The 15,634-nt window shown below is 44.0% G+C and overlaps 1 protein-coding gene across 1 annotated transcript in view; it reads left to right on the top strand.

Moving 5' to 3' along the window:
* Positions 1–1,262: 1,262 nt before the first annotated feature.
* The window catches only part of ANXA2 (annexin A2), a 40,772-nt gene continuing 26,400 nt past the window's right edge, over positions 1,263–15,634 (top strand). Inside the window, exons 1-3 of the mRNA XM_081293160.1 lie at positions 1,263–1,361; positions 11,753–11,811; positions 15,084–15,183. Of these exons, the coding sequence (XP_081149286.1) occupies positions 11,764–11,811; positions 15,084–15,183 (148 nt within the window). The 5' untranslated portion in view covers positions 1,263–1,361; positions 11,753–11,763. The remainder of the gene's footprint in view (positions 1,362–11,752; positions 11,812–15,083; positions 15,184–15,634) is intronic.

Raw genomic sequence — 15,634 nt, forward strand, 5'->3', positions numbered from 1 at the left:
TCACAGGGAGCTCTGGGCTGAGTATTGAGACCCCAGATAAGTGGATTTTGCAGCTATTTGGCTATGTGCAATGAGCACAGCACCAATGTTGGGCTTTGCTATCATTCTCCCATTCCCAGGTGTGCAATGATGGCCCAAGTGGAAAGTGAAAGTGGATGTTAAAAATATGTGGAGGATAAAACACAGAAGCATCAAGAGTAGGAGAAAGAGACTCCAGAAGTTAGTGAGGAAGGTGAATTCAAAGACTTGGAGAAAGCTCTTGCAGATGCTTAGCATAGCATTTTTGCTAGTTTGAGGTTTGAATACAGTATTTGCTCAGTCACACATCAGTGTGTTTGCCCACGTTTCCAGTGTGATTTGGCAGCAAAGCAGTTAGTAAAGCTAGAAACAACAAAACCCACAGAGAGAACAGTTTAAGCAGTTGCAAAAAACCCCAGCAGTCATGAAAGGAGGGGAGAAATGTTCTTTCCCGAAACTTGGGTTTCAAAGCTGTGGGCCCCACCCAGCTCAGGACGTCCTGCCACAAAGCCACTACAAGCTGCCCGTTGCGCGGAGTGGGCAGCCAGGTACCAGGAGGAGCAGAGAGGACACAGCACAGCTGTCTCCGGGGAAAAGGGCGCCTCCCGAGGTGGGACTGGGACTTGATCCTGGCTCCTGACTTCTGCCTATCCGTCACCCTAACCCCTCCCTCCTGGTACTGGGTTCGGGGCCTCCTTGCGCCCCGGTGTTTCAGGCAGATAGATTTTGCTGAGCAGGACGGGTGAGTCCAGCTAGCCCTCCAACTAGCGACCAGAGGTTAACTAATATTTGCAGACAGTAATAGGGCGCCAGATGCCAACATCCTCCAACCCGGGGAATACAAATTCATGTTTCTTGGAACAATTCTTTTCTCCATTGCTTTGACGCCTGAAAGCTCTTTTTTTTTTTTTTTTTTTTTTTAAGCGACTAAAGCAAGCCAGAGTCTACTCAAGTCCTGCTCATTTATTAACCCAAGCCCAGGCTGAGAACTCTACGTGGCACTCAAGAAGTAAAATGAGAAAGACAGAAAGAATCTGAGCCCTTAATGGGCCTCGGGAAAGCCTCGGCGGGGCTTTGACCCAGGGCAGGGAGGTGGGCGTGGGGCCGCTCTGCGCGGCGGGATCCCGGCCTGTTTCTGGGCGCGGCTGCCCCGCGGGCCGGCTGGCGGGGTAGGGTGACTCACCCTGACTGGGATGGGAGCCGGCAGGGGAGGGGGTACTAGGGTGGGGCGGGGCGGGCCTCGCCTAGAACAGAGAGGATGTGGCGGGTATAAAAGCCCCACCCAGGCCATCCGGCTCCGCTCGGCAACTGGGGACGCTCGCAGCTCTCGGCGCCCGGCCCAGGTAAGCGGGGCGCACCCCGCCCGCCCGCCCGCTATGGCCTCGGGCCCGCAGCGCTAGCGGGGCGCGGGGAGGCACGAAAGGAGGAAACGGCCTTGCAATGAGGCTCGGGGGACCCGGACCCTGACGCCCCGCGGGGCAGGGGATTGGAGGGACTGTCCGCACCCGTTTTTCTGCGGGTGGGGGAGCAGAGGCGAAGAGTCCCGGGCAGGGGACAGGGGCCCGTAGGTGTTCAGGCCTAGGGGTGCAGGACAGAGATCGGGAGTCGTGAGTCCCCTTGGAGTCCTCGCAGGAAGCCCGAGCGAGGCCATGCAGGAAGGAGAGCCGAGGGGGCCCCCGCATTCCTGAGGTGCCAGGCGCCGGTGGGGGACAGGGTGTGGCCGTCCGGGAGTCTCCCGCTGCAGGCGGTGGGCATTTCCCTCCAAGTTTAACAAAAAGCTTTACCGCCTTCCGCAAAGTAAATCCCCAAGTGTTTCTTTCCAATTACTTTCCTTTCAGCTGAAGCGCATTTGTGGAGCTTGAGCCGACGACCAGTAGTAGCCGAGGACGAGGAGAGGGAGTTTTGAGTTGCCAGCTCACATCGCCAATAAAACAAAACAAAAACCTCAGCTCATTCTTTGTCTAGATTATCGTGTAGGGTGGCGGCTTCGGATTTCACTCCATCTGGGCAGTTTCCTACTTGCTTGAACACATTGGCAATGGGAAGGAAGTGTCCCCCTTGGTCCTGTGGGGAGGGTTGCCTTGACTGTTACTCGATGAGTAACAGTGAGTCAGGGACTGAGGGTAGAGCAAGGGCGTGGCTCCTGAGCCGCAGGTCCCAGTGCTGGCGTGGAGGGATTGGATTCCATGTTTTCTTATCTGTGAAAACGATTTCAGGACGCCTGCACCGAGACAGGGTTGTTGTTGAAGAGTTCAAAACATAAAAATGTAAAGAACACCGAAAACACTAAGTGCCATACAAATGTCAGAAAACAAAAAGTGTCCTTTTTGTAGTAAGATTTGCCGTGTTGAAGCTGTGGGTAAAAGTAGTGGCCACATAGGTGCACTTGGGGTCTTTAGGCGCGACTTTACAAGAACTCTTGGAATCCAAGGGCCTGAGAGTCAGTCACACTCTACTGATGACTTCAGTCCACAGTTGTGGATGCTGCTCTGCCTGTTCTTAGCTTGGTAGTTTGGAATACAGTATTCACGTACACAGGAAAGATTGTTATCGCAGTTGCTTAGGCTCCCAGGCTAGCCCAGAGAAACTTTTATTTATTTATATTTTAAAACATGTACTGTATTTCAGCGCTGCCCTATTTCCCATTGGGGAAGAGGAGGTGGGAGGGTGAGGGTCCATATGTGAGTAGGAAGAGTAACTGAAATATTTTTCAGGTTTTTTTTCTTGGTTTTAAAAATTACATCTTGATTAAATTATTTTAATTGGAAAATTGTGTCTTTGCCACCTCTCCCATTTCCCCTCCCCCTGCTTCTTTCCCCCCAGTGCTGGGGAGTGAACTCAGGGGTGCTGTGTCACTGAGCTACATCCACAGTGGTTTTATTTTCTATTTTGAGAAAGGATCTCTCTAGGTTGCAGTCTGGCCTTGAATTTGTGGTTTTCCTGCCTCAGCCTCTCAAGTTGCTGGGATTACAGGTGTGCACCACTGCATCACCTCTCCATTTTCTTTTCTCCACTGATCCTCTTCCTTGACATGTTAGAATCACCATCCAGGGAATCATCATTCAGGCTTGTCCAGTTCTGTGGTATTATTTCCTCTTGCCCATTTCAGTGTATGTACTCATACCAGACTAGATAAGAGCAAATTAGAACAGTACTAGGTTAAAAATGGTTGGTGGTCCTAAAATCCTCAGCAATCCAGAGGAGTTAAATTTTTGAAAAAAGAACAACAACAAAACCTTGTTAACCTAAATGGATCTGCTATTTTTAGATTTGGAGGCTATAGAATTAAGGAACCATACTATTCAGGAAAGGTGAAGGAAGATTTTAGATGAAACCAGGACCCCAGAGGTGCCCTGCCCTGGGACATTCCTGCTCGCAGTTTCTAGCCCTCTTCTAAATACACCTATAATCGTTTCAAGGGTTTCTATACAATAATCCATTACCTCTGCAGTGGAAGGGTGTGACCACATATGCACATTTTTAAATTTTTCATTTGGAGTTTTATGATTTAGTGACTTGCCTGTGGTAGATGGCCAGCAAATATTGCTGACTCACTGTCTAAATCAGTATTGGCCTGGAGTCTTGATATTTAGCGTCTTGCCTCTTGGAGCTAAGTACCCTATTGATTGACATTAGGCTTGCAGTCATGGCCATTCGTTTCTGACTAATTTCTGATTTAAGTAGTTTTCCTGGCAAAGTAGGTACTCTTCTTTAATTGCAATTGATTTGAGGGGTGCTGTGAGTTCTTCCTGCATCTTTGGGTCTAGAATCTATACTAATGCATTGTCAGCTGTCTTTGTTCTCACTTTTTGCTCTTGCAGGGTATAGGGCCTTCGGAGTCCTTTTTTATTATGGGATGGTGGGTGTGTCATAAAAGGAGTTCCAGGCTCTAGTAGGCAGCTTTAAACATCCTTTTGTCCCCAAAACTATCTATTAAGCACCTACAATGCTCCACTCAGTTATAGGCTTTAGGAATACAACAGAGGACAAAACACACACACACACACACACACACACACACACACACACAGTCCATGCTCAAAAGACTATTGGGGAGAGAAAGAAAAGTGACAAAATAAATGGATTGTATAGATATTAATTGGATTTTTAAAATGTCATCTTTTCCCAAATTAATGTTTATTTTCAAATGGCTGAGCTCTTTCCTCCTTTAATGCATCTTTTTCATAGACCTGAACTTCATATTTTGCTCTCCTCAGGATGTATTGTTTGAAGTGATGGCAACTTAAGCTGCCTTCCTAATCTGATTATGAGAGTTAAATAGAAATTGGATATTTCTCTATTTTTGCACATGGGAATCATCTTCCTTCATTTTTCCCTGGTGCCACACCCTGTTCTAGTTGTAGGCCACACCAGAGGAAATTCCAGTTCTTAAAAAAAAAAAAAAATTCTTTCCGCCCATTCACTGTCTGGTAGATTTTTCCTTCTTCTATTGCCAGAGGCAGTCCTCTACTTATATTTAGGGGACTGATCATAAGTAGAGGTTGGGAGATGCCCACACTTATGATCCTAGGTGGTTTCACTGGAGATTACTTCCAAATCTCCCTTTTAGGGTACACCCCTGAAGCTTTTAAGCCATTTGAGCTCCACCTTGTTAGAGCACAAGCCCATAGCACACAAGCAGTCTGAGTTCTGATCCCAGGTCTGGTGTGGAACATTCTGAGTCTAGGGAGTGGCTGTGACAGAGTTCTTTGTCTATGCCCCTTGTCTCTTCACCACACCCAGACTATATACTCCCAGCTCAGAGGAAATTAGAGTCCTAAGGCCACTTGCGTGTCCTACCTCCTTGCTGCCACCTCGTTTGCTTCATGCCCAAAGGAGGTGAAAGTTATAGTCCCAAGCTGTCCTGTGCTAGGATTCAAGCAGCTGCTGTACTATCAGTCATCTGCTGGGCTTTGCAAGATTCTCAGACGCTGGAAATTGGTACCCTCAGCTCTGAATATATAAAACTGGACCTGCATTTGAATGTTCAGTCTTAAGGAAAGATAATTGAGGAAAGCAAGTATGTTAGAAAAGAGGAAAAAAAAATAGACTTTCTGAACTGGAAAGACCCACTGTGTGTAAACCCATCCCAAGATGCAATTGATTCCCTACTGTGTGTCAGTGTGCTCAGACCTTGGAGGATGCACAAATGATTGAGTCAGAAGCCCCATTTGCCAATACAGTTGAAGATCGCCTTCACACGTTCAACTCTGATGTTTCATAGATCCACAAGGAGCAGCAGGAGTACAAAGCAACAAGGGTGTGTGAAAAGATGACACTTGTTATGATTTTCTGTATCCTAAATCTCATTTGGTTGTTATCCCATCCACATAAAGCCCTGGTTGGAGGGAACTTGGAGAAGTGCCTGGACAGTGCTGAGCAAGTTTGGAGGAGAGTTGACAGTCTGATTTTTTTTTTTTTTTGTAGGGAGTATGTGTGTAGGAGGTATTTAAGGAAAGGTGGGTGAATTCCAGAGTGTGGAAGATCTTGAATGCTGAAGTTAGAGGTTTTTTTTATGTTATTTTTTTTTTTTTTTCTGTAGGCAGCTGGGCCCTGTTGAAAGAACAATATATGGGCCATAAGGCACTGAAATTGAATTGTAAACGTGAAAGACTATATTTCCCAGTCCTGACAGCCCTTCATGCCAAGTGACATCATTCTTCTTACCAATCACTTCCTGCCCCCTCCATTCTCATGAGACTGGCAGTGAGAGGCTCTGAGAGAGAGAAGCTGCAATGGGTCTTTGGGTCACAAATATTGAACCAGCTCAGGCAGCAAAAGGGATAAGCTAGAGCAAGTGTTGCAGGGGCTTCCTGCTCAGTCTGATCAAGGCCACTGGGCAGAATTCCAAGAATTCTGGGGAATGACTTGGCCCTATGACTCAAGCATTAATCAGGACCGTAAGAGCAAGGAGAAAAATATGTGCTTCCAGAAGGTTCTATTAAATAAAGATGATTTAGGGGGATGGAGGGTGGAGTACAGTGGAAACTCCCCTTCCCCCTCATTCATGCATTTCGTTGTTTGTTTTAAAATTCCAGTGTGGTCCTGCCTCCTGTAGTGTCCAGGACAGACTGTAGTGTTCAGGACAGGCAGGACAGGCTTTGATGGGGAAACCCCACCCTCCACATTCCCACCCCCATGCATTTTTGTTTTAAAAATCTTCATTTGTGTCATCCTGTTCCTGATTGATTCATCTTGGTTGCTAGGGATCTGTTTTGTGGTAACCCAATAACACTCCACGTTTCAGCTACAAGTGGGTGTGTTTCTGAAACTGCTGGGTTAGACTCAAATTTGCCTCTGTGCACCAGCCCTGTCGAAACACGTTTTTGTTTGTGTGTTTGTCTGAATCAATATTTGGGCTTTCTGGACCTGGTTCTTCTTGGTTCCAGTTAAGTGAAACTTAATTTGAAGTGTTGACAAACAAAAGCTTTACTGTTTGTTTCAACATTTTGCAATCTCGTTTTGCTTTTCTTTTGGCGGCGGGGGTGGGGGGAGAAGTTAAAACTACTTAATTTGGAAAAAAAAAAAGAACTTTTTTGTTGTAACTATGATTTTGGAGGGAAATAGTAAAATCCAATAAAACCTGTGGTGTTCTTTTTTAAAGGACATACCCTTAAGTTATCTTTAAGGTAGTCTTATGGTAAACGATTTGCTCTTTAATAGCTGTACAAATTTCATTACTGTCCAGTTTTGAGCCCTAAGAACTTATGAGGCAATTAGCAGTCTCATTTATTAATCTTTTCAAAGCCAGAGGAAACTGTGAGTTCCCTTCATTAGGGTGGAGCCCAGTGAGTCTGTTTTCCTACTCCAGTGGTAAATTTTTTCAGACCAGGGTGAGGTGGGCATGGTTCTTTCAGTAAAGTCTCCTTGTGCCTCTCTGGTTTATTTTCCTAAATAGAAACACTTTCCTTGATAAAGGGCCATTTTAACAATGTTGTCCAAGTATTTAGCCTTCCCTGGGAACAGAAGGCCCTGGTATGCAGAGGTAGGCATCAGCAGATCTCAGCAGATGGATTTGCTTGATATTTCCTTCTTGTTTGCAAGTTGAAACCAGTTGGCCAACTGGGTGAGGTTGAAGTGTTGGGAAGAGTGATTGATGTAGACTGAAATTTTCATGTTCTGGGGAGAAGCATGCTAGATAGGAAGGCTGGCTCTGCTTTGCATGCATTCATGAATTGTACACAGAGATAAGGAGTTAGTAGAGGTGGAATTATCTCTCATGGCACATTAGATTTCATTTTAATCACATTCACAACAATAGGTACACTAAAGGCACAGGGATTGTTTTCAGTAAGAAAATCCAGGATCCAGGGCAAGGGTTTTGGTGAACAGGTAAATGCCAGTATTGAGTCCTAATACTTTGATTTTCAGGCCCTCTGGTGTGTTTCTATATCCAAGAGTAACTTTGCCCCATTCAGGCACTTCTATTTTAGGCTCCCCACTGAGCACCATATTGGACAGGATTCCTTTGCAAACCTGCACAATGGTTCTCCTGCCACCCTGGGCTGTTCCTCCCCTTCCCATCTCCCTAGGCCTTCCCTATATTTCTCTGCTGGATACACCCATGGTGAGTCACCCCTCTTGGGAGGCCTGGGAACCTGGGCCTCCTGGCCTCACCCCTTGAGCCTGAGCTGATCTCATTCTATTCCTTTCATCTTTCTCTCTGTATCTTACTCTTCTAGGAATGAAGAGCCTTTGTGGTGAGGTCTAAAGGACAAGGCTCAGGACTCTAGGTTCTGGCCTCTCCCTCCTCTTCTCTTACTGGTGATCCTGGGCTAGTCTCTCAGGTGTCCACCAGAGGGGCAGGAGGCTGAGTCTCATAATTTTGTATGTATTTCTCACTGATTTTAAGGCAGTGCAGGTACATTGTGTGCTTATTATGGGTTTGTGGATTGATTCCTTGAATATCACCAGTGTTTGTAACTTAGAGCACTGCCAAAACTTTCTGTTTCCAAGGGAAACTTTCTGTTTCCAGCATATGGACACATTCTCACTAGTTAAAGGTACCATATTAAACTAATGTTTTAACATACAGTGTGAGTGGCAAAGCCAACTGTTTTTTTTTCCAGCAATGAAGCAGTGATACTTGGAGTGACTTTGCATTGCCAGGGGAGATGATGAAGTGAAAAAGCCAAGGTGAAAATGTGTTTGCCATTAAACTTGCATGGAATTGGAAATATTTATACAGATGGGCACTTGCCTGGACTATTAGCAAGATTCCTGGATATTGCTTTGTGGTCAGTGTGACTTTATGGTTATTGTCACATTTTCATTTTTTATGCAGAATGATGATAGATAATATCAATGTTACACAAAACAGCAACTCATTGTTTTTAGACTCTTATTTAGCACCTAGAGCATGCAAAGATATTCTTAAATACAGGTGGGGAATGGGACTCTGAGGGGAGATGAGATAAAACATGCCCCTTACTGCTTTGAATCATACTTAGGTATCTGCCATTTGATATTGCCATACAGAGATGAGGGGGATCGGGGACTCAATACGCCCTGGATGGAGGAGGAAGTAGTATCAAAAATTGTTTTCTGGCATTGAAGTCAGGAGAAAGCTATGTGGAGTGGGGGCTGTGGTGACATCACTGGAGCAGATGCCAGAGCAATGGCGTTGTAAGGAGAGAGGAGGTAAGGTGACCTGGAGGAAGGGAGAACCAATTTGCTGTTGAGGAAAGAAGTCCTGTATTTGTGAAGAGGCAAGGAGCAATTTGGCTTGGCTTTCCTTTCGCAGCGTGGAAGAAGGTGAGGCTGGCTTCTGATGTAATCTCAAAAGGCTGGGTTCTGCTGGAGTAAGAGAAAGCCACAAGGATTGATTTTTGAACTGTTTGATAAGATGAAACAGATTTAGTTGATTGTGTCACTGCTGGACGGGGTTGAGATTAGAACAGCACAATTTTAAATGGTGAAACAAAGCACAGTTCACAGGGCTTTAAAACATCCCTGTTATTTGTCTCCTCAAGGTTGTGGCTATGGGAGAAGAGCTGGGCAAATGGAGAGTGTAAAGAAGTGGATCAGATTATGTTTGATCTGTACAGTGGGGGAGGGGGTGGGGATGCAGGACAAGGTTGGTCATCTGCAAATGCAGTGCTCCCAGCGAGGTGGAAAGACATCTTGAAAGAACAATCCAATGAAAGCTTACTGGGCCTCTGTCATTGAGATTTCCCGAACATCAGAACCAATGTGAGGCTCCACTTTCCTTTTGCTGAGGAGTAGAGGGTTTAATAAGTAAGTGGAATTTAATCTACACTTTGTACATAGAAACTGTTCTGCCACTCTAACTTGCTGGTCCTCTGTTTTGTTTTTGTTCTTGTTTGGCATTTTTATTCCTTCGTTATTTACAGCAGTGGCTAGAATTCTGCCAAGCCTGCTTTGTTAATTCTCAAACTGAAGGATACAGTTGAGACCCTCTTCTGAGTCAAGTAGAAGTTGGAGCTTTCTGGCTCCATCGAGGAAGACTCTAGTTTGTCTGTCTTTGCAAGAAATCTCTCAAATTGAGGCTTCATCTGACTTGGCTTCTGCAAAGATTTTGGATTAAGACTGAACTATGGGTCTCTGGGATCCTCTAGGTCAGTTCTACCCAATAGAAGCAGACTGTAAGCTGCTTGTACAATTGGCAAATTTTCTAATATCCACATTTTAAAAAAGTGAAAGAAACAGGTAAAATTAAAGCATTTTATTTAATGTAGAATATTCAACATGCACCTATATAATCAGTATATAAGGTTTTGCTTTCTTTTTTCTCCATACTAAGTCTTCAGAATCCAGAGTATCCTTTATACTTATGGCATGTGTCAGTTTGGACTGGCCATGTTTCAAATGTTTTGGAGTCACATGAGGCTGGTGGCTAGTATACTGGACAGTTGAGCTATAGAACAAGACTTTATTAAAAAAAATAGTCTTTATTTTTTTTTAGGGCAGTTTTATAATCACAGCAAAGCTGAGCAAAGAGTGTAGGGAGCTCCCAAATCCATAGTCCCCCCTCCTCCCCACAGGCACAGCCTGCCCTCTTTTGGCATCTTACACCACAGTGGTAGGTTTGCTAGAATCAGTGAACCTACACTGACCTGTCTTTAAAACCCAAAGTCCATAGTTTATGTTACAGTCCACCCTTTGTCTTGTTCCTTCTGTGGGCTGTGACAAATGTAGCATGGCATGTGTCCGCCATTACAGTGTCTAACAGAATAATTCCATGGCCTTATCAGTTTTCTGCATTCTACCTCTTCATCCCTTCCTTCCCCCAACTCCTGGCAACCACTCATCTTTGTACTGTCTCCACAGTTTTAACCTTTTCCAGAACATCATAAAGATGGAATTATAACAGTTGTAGTCTTTTCAGATTGTCTTCTTTCACTTAGTAATAGGCACTTAGAGTTCCTTGATGTCTTCATGGTTCAATAGCTCATTCCTCTAGAGCACTGAGTACTATTCCATCTTCAGGATGGCCCACAGTGTGTTTATAGAGCTGAACTTTTTACAGATCAGAACTGTACTCCAGTGCAGAGACACACTGGGGAGAGGAGGCTGTGAGAGGGTCGAGGAGTGGGACAGTGGGAATGGCTGTGATTGCCTTCTTCGCTTGACTTGAAAAGCTTGTGTGGGCATCAGGAGGGGAGGAGTGGTCTAGGAGAGCTCTGAATGAAAATCTTGCAGAAATACATGGGTAACCACAAAGACAGGTGAATCCTCTCCTCTGTACTCCTCCACTCCCCCCACAGAAGGCCTGGAATCTGCTTAGTCCAAAATGCTCCTGCAAGTTGATCAATGTCTATGTCAAGTACTCTCTCCAAACTGGTTTTATGAAAATATTTAGACTAAGCAAGCCATTTGAAGAGACTAGAAAGCTGAATTTCTGTGTGCATCATTCCCTTGATCAGAGAATATTAAGTTAAAAAAAAAAAAAGAAAGAAAAAAACAGAGTAGTTATTGCTGCGACTTAAATGTCATTTCTGCTCCAGGATGCAGCTCTGCTCTGTTTTTATTTTAGAATGATTATGCAGAATGACCTGTCTTGTCTCAGTTGAAATAAATCCACTGCCAATCGAGCACTCCTTGTGGCAGGGGGTGGGTGTATCAATTCCAGGAACTGTCTGACTGCAAAGCCATTTGTTGCTGCCCAATTAAGTGTATTAACTGGAAGAGAAGGATGTCATTGCCACCATTTTGAATTTTAGATACAGGTTTCAATCCTCTGTGGCATGAGTTCATGTCAGAAAATCTGTGTTTGTCTTTTTTTAAATAAACAGTTTAATATCTTCTAAGCATCACTGAACTAAGGAAAGAATTGTGGACCTAGTAATTTGGGGCTCCATTTAGAAATAGACCAACATGGAAATACTATTGGTTTCAGTTCATATCATAGTTTACAGTCCTTTCTCAAAATGTTAAATTACTTGTGAGAAACAGAAAAGTAGTGATGGGTTGACAGCTTGTCACTTTGGATGAGAAGTGGAAGACTCCACTCTAAGCCCTTTGAACAAGTTGTATTAGCTTATGAATAGATGGTTTTGCGTTCACAGGTCACTCTCCCCAGGTTCTGTTTCACTAGAACATGGCGACGTAGAGATTGGTCATCCATTCCAAACCTAAGGCATCTCTTTGAAAAAATTGTTCTAATATCTCCAGATGAAATGGTCCAAGAAGTAGAAATTAGTATTATGAATCACTGTGCTTCAGGGGAAAGAAAAGCCTCTTTGTAAAAACTTTGTTGTACTTTTTTTTCCAGTTTCCTTCAAAATGTCTACAGTTCACGAAATCCTGTGCAAGCTCAGCTTGGAGGGTGATGTAAGTACATAATTTTTCACTTTGTGTAATTTTTCAAATTGGGTATCTCTGCAGAATGGTGCTATTTTTTCCTTCTGCATTAAAATCTTTATTGGTATCAACATTAAAGTTGGACAGTATTAGGGAGAGTAAGATGACTGGAATTGTATTCTGCCATTCTCATCATATCAATGGTAATCATTGTTATGATGTAAAGAATTTTTTAATGTTATGCTCCAAGATTTTACTCATATTTAGCATAAGCTTCAATCACATCAAAAAATGACTCTGCCACTTTGGGGCTTTTCTTTTTTTGGGTTCTGGGGATTGAACTCAGGGGCGTTTGACCACTGAGCCGCATCCCCAGCCCTATTTTGTATTTTTTATTTAGAGACAGGGTCTCACTGAGTTGCTTAGGGCCTCGCTTTTTGCTAAGGCTGGCTTTGAACTCAAGATCCTTCTGCCTCAGCCTCCCTAGCCTCTGGGATTACAGGCTTGTGTCACCACACCTAGCTATTTTTGGGCTTATTAAAGTGAAGTTATTCCAGACCTATACTGTTCTTTTTTTTTTTTAATTTAGCACCTGGGAAGATTTTTCTCCAAAAAATCTGATTTTTTTTCTTTTTCTTAATGAAATAATGAAATTATAATTCACCATATTTCACTTTTTGCTTTGGCTATCATGGAGCTCAGAATTTAATTTGACTTTCACAGGAAATGTGTGACTCTGGACTTCTGATACATTTGCTTCTTCCTTTAGTCAATATCTCAAAGCTATCTATAATGTGAATAAAAGCACAAACATTTAGAATCTAGTGGTATATACATTATGAAATGTGAGACGTCTCAAAATGCAGACATCTTTCAGGCCATCTTGACAGAATTGCCTTTTATGAAGCCTCAGCTCTGACCCTAGTTTTTAGCTATATCCTGGAGACATTTCACAATGTGCTCTCATTTAAATTAAAGTTCAAAGAAGCATTTAAGAGGGTAGACAACAACTTGTGTTATGTGGTACAAATCCTCCAGATTGTGGTGCTGGCCATTAACACATTCCAACGAACATGGGCCAAGCCCAGGTTATGTGGAGGGAAAGCCTGTGCAGGGTTGTTCCTTTTGGTGTTTAAAATCTTTCCTCTTCTCGGAACTTGTGCCTGCTGTTGTTGGCCACATCAGCTGCATGTTAAGGCCCAGACAAGTCCAGGTGTTATGTAATTTGTTTCTTTAATGGATTTGCTCCTTGGATGGTTTTCAGCATCAAGTTTCTTGAGAAGGCTTTTCATGTAGCCTTTGAAGTTACTCCAGTATGACACATTTCTCTGGGCACAGAATGGGACTGAAATAGAAAATGGCACATGTTACCTGGTACCCCAATAATTTAATTTTCAGACAAGTCAATTTGATAAATAATAGGTTCAGTTATCTATTTAATTTTGTTTCTAGAGATACTTTAAAATCATGTAAACCTTTTTCCCACTCACTGTTTTTTGGGACTAAGATGATGTATCTCCTGACGAAAGCTATAGGTAAGGTGGCTCAACGGCCAGGCTACCTGCCTTTCAAATAAGTACCTGATGGCACTCTTGATAAACGGGAAGGGGCTGGGGATGTGGCTCAAGCGGTAGCGCGCTCGCCTGGCATGCGTGCGGCCCGGGTTCGATCCTCAGCACCACGTACCAACAAAGATGTTGTGTCCGCCGAAAACTAAAATAAATAAATAAATAAATTCTCTCTCTCTCTCCCCCCCCCCCTCTTTAATAAAAAAATAAACGGGAAAATAACTGTCCTTACATTTCCACCTGAGTTCCTGTAGCTATCATAGCAAAACCATATGTACTTCAAAAAATGCATACAGTCTTCCCATTTTCCTGCATAGTTGCTCCTTTTTTTTTAATTGAGTTAATCTTACAGGAAAGTTTAAGTAGTGAAATTAGATGAAACATGCTTTACTAATCTATTTGTGTTCCAGAATTTTAAATATTAACTGGATTTACTGTTTGTCCAAGATGCTTCTTCCAAGTGTATTTTGTCTAATCCTGAACTTAGATTCCTAATGTGTCATGGGAGACAGCTAAGAGGGTGGCATCTCAGTTGCTCATCTGAGTAACCTCACTGCTGATAAAGTTAACTGGTGCTGGTGTTGGCATGGTTCATGATGCGATGGCCGTGGGTGGAGAGGTAGGCAGGATGCCTCTGTATGTTGATCGTTCATGGAAACTGCACCAAGGCCCTGTCATCCCCTTATGTGGGCAGTGTGTCCTAGGGAGGGGGTGGCAAGGGAATTGTAAGATGGGGAGCCTTGGCGTGGAAGGTAGGGCCATTGGTGGAGGGCTCTGTGGCCATCAGCTGACCAAAGCCACAATGTCTGTCCTCTTCGTGTGTGCTTTGGGACTAGGTTGCATTTCAAAGAAGGAAGGAAATTAAATCCTGGAAAAGGAGAACTGATGGAGGAGCAGGCCATAGTCCTTCCCTCAGTCTGGGGTGTGGTGGGGGTGGGTAGGGAGAGATCTGCCATCCATCAGTTCAGGGAGAGTCATGGGCTTTGAAAAATGTTGGAAAAGGAAGAGGGGATGATGGCTTAAAAGGCAATAAGAAAAAAAATGCTAGGCAGAGTGGTAGGCAGAGCAGATAGTGGGGAGGCGGAGGAGGAACACTGAGACAAAGGAGAGAGAGAAGCAAGAACTTGGCAAGCCAAAGAGGATGTGGGCCGGCTTGCCAGACCACCTTTGTGCCACAGTGGTGTTCAAAGCGTGGGGGTGGTAGAGGAAGATGCTTTTCTTGCTTATTTGATAAGAGACTCCTGGGAAGGCATTTTACATTTGCTTTTTAAAGAACTGGGAGCTCAGCAATCTAGGTCCAAAAGACACACGTGTGCCTGTACCAAAAACTTGCAAGACACACTTGTTGTTTGGGCTTATTCATTTTCAGCTTATTTTGAATTTTTGCTAGGTTAGTTTAATGTCTTCTGAGCCTTCCAGAATAAATGCCGGTCTCAGGTTCCCAGCTTGGCCTAGTCTGCCTTTGAGATCTTACTCCTGGTAAGATGGCAAATGGAGATACAGACAGCGTATTCTAAACTGGCTAAACCTTTGAGGAGGGAATTCTTATTAGAAAAAAATGAACTTTGTTATCCAATACGTGGTATCACAGCACGACTTTCCTCGATACCTAGTAGAAGAAGGATTTGAATCATTAAAAGAAACAAGAGTGAAAACATCTGTTTTAGGAATTGTTATCTCAGCAGGAGGATTTTAAATGTGTGTTATTTGAGTGTGTTTGTGTTTTAATCTCAGCAATCTACACCTGCAAGCGCCTACGGGTCGGTCAAAGCCTACACCAACTTCGATGCCGAGCGGGATGCTCTGAACATCGAGACGGCCATCAAGACCAAAGGTAGGCAAGGCATTTGCCCTCTCGGCAGTGTCTCACCAAAGCATTCTGAGTCGCCTCTTGATTCTCTGCAAACCTGCTCAGCTCGCATCCCCAACTCTGCTCCTTCTTTCCTTCCTTCCCCACTCCCCATTTTTGGAGAGAAATGCTATGACATGAGGTGATGTGTAACCAAATATAATGATTAAAGGGAAACCCGTTAAGAGTCAGGGCTGGTCCAGGGTGTGTGCTTTGGGCTGGGGGCTTCACTTTGAGTCCCCAGTCCCTTTTTCATAAGGAAGGAGCTTGTCAGGGGGTCCCTAAGGGCCTTTCTTGTTCTGATTCCCTTGCCTTTCTTTATAATTGTTGGGAAAATGCTGCAAAGACTTCACAGCTTGGCTCTTAGGTGGATGTAATGAGTGAACAATCCGGGCTTCTTTCTCTCCCTGTGAGGGACACTCATCCTCAGACCTGC

Source organism: Spermophilus citellus (assembly GCF_964194105.1).
Source record: "Spermophilus citellus genome assembly, chromosome: 4".
Lineage (NCBI taxonomy): Eukaryota > Metazoa > Chordata > Mammalia > Rodentia > Sciuridae > Spermophilus > Spermophilus citellus.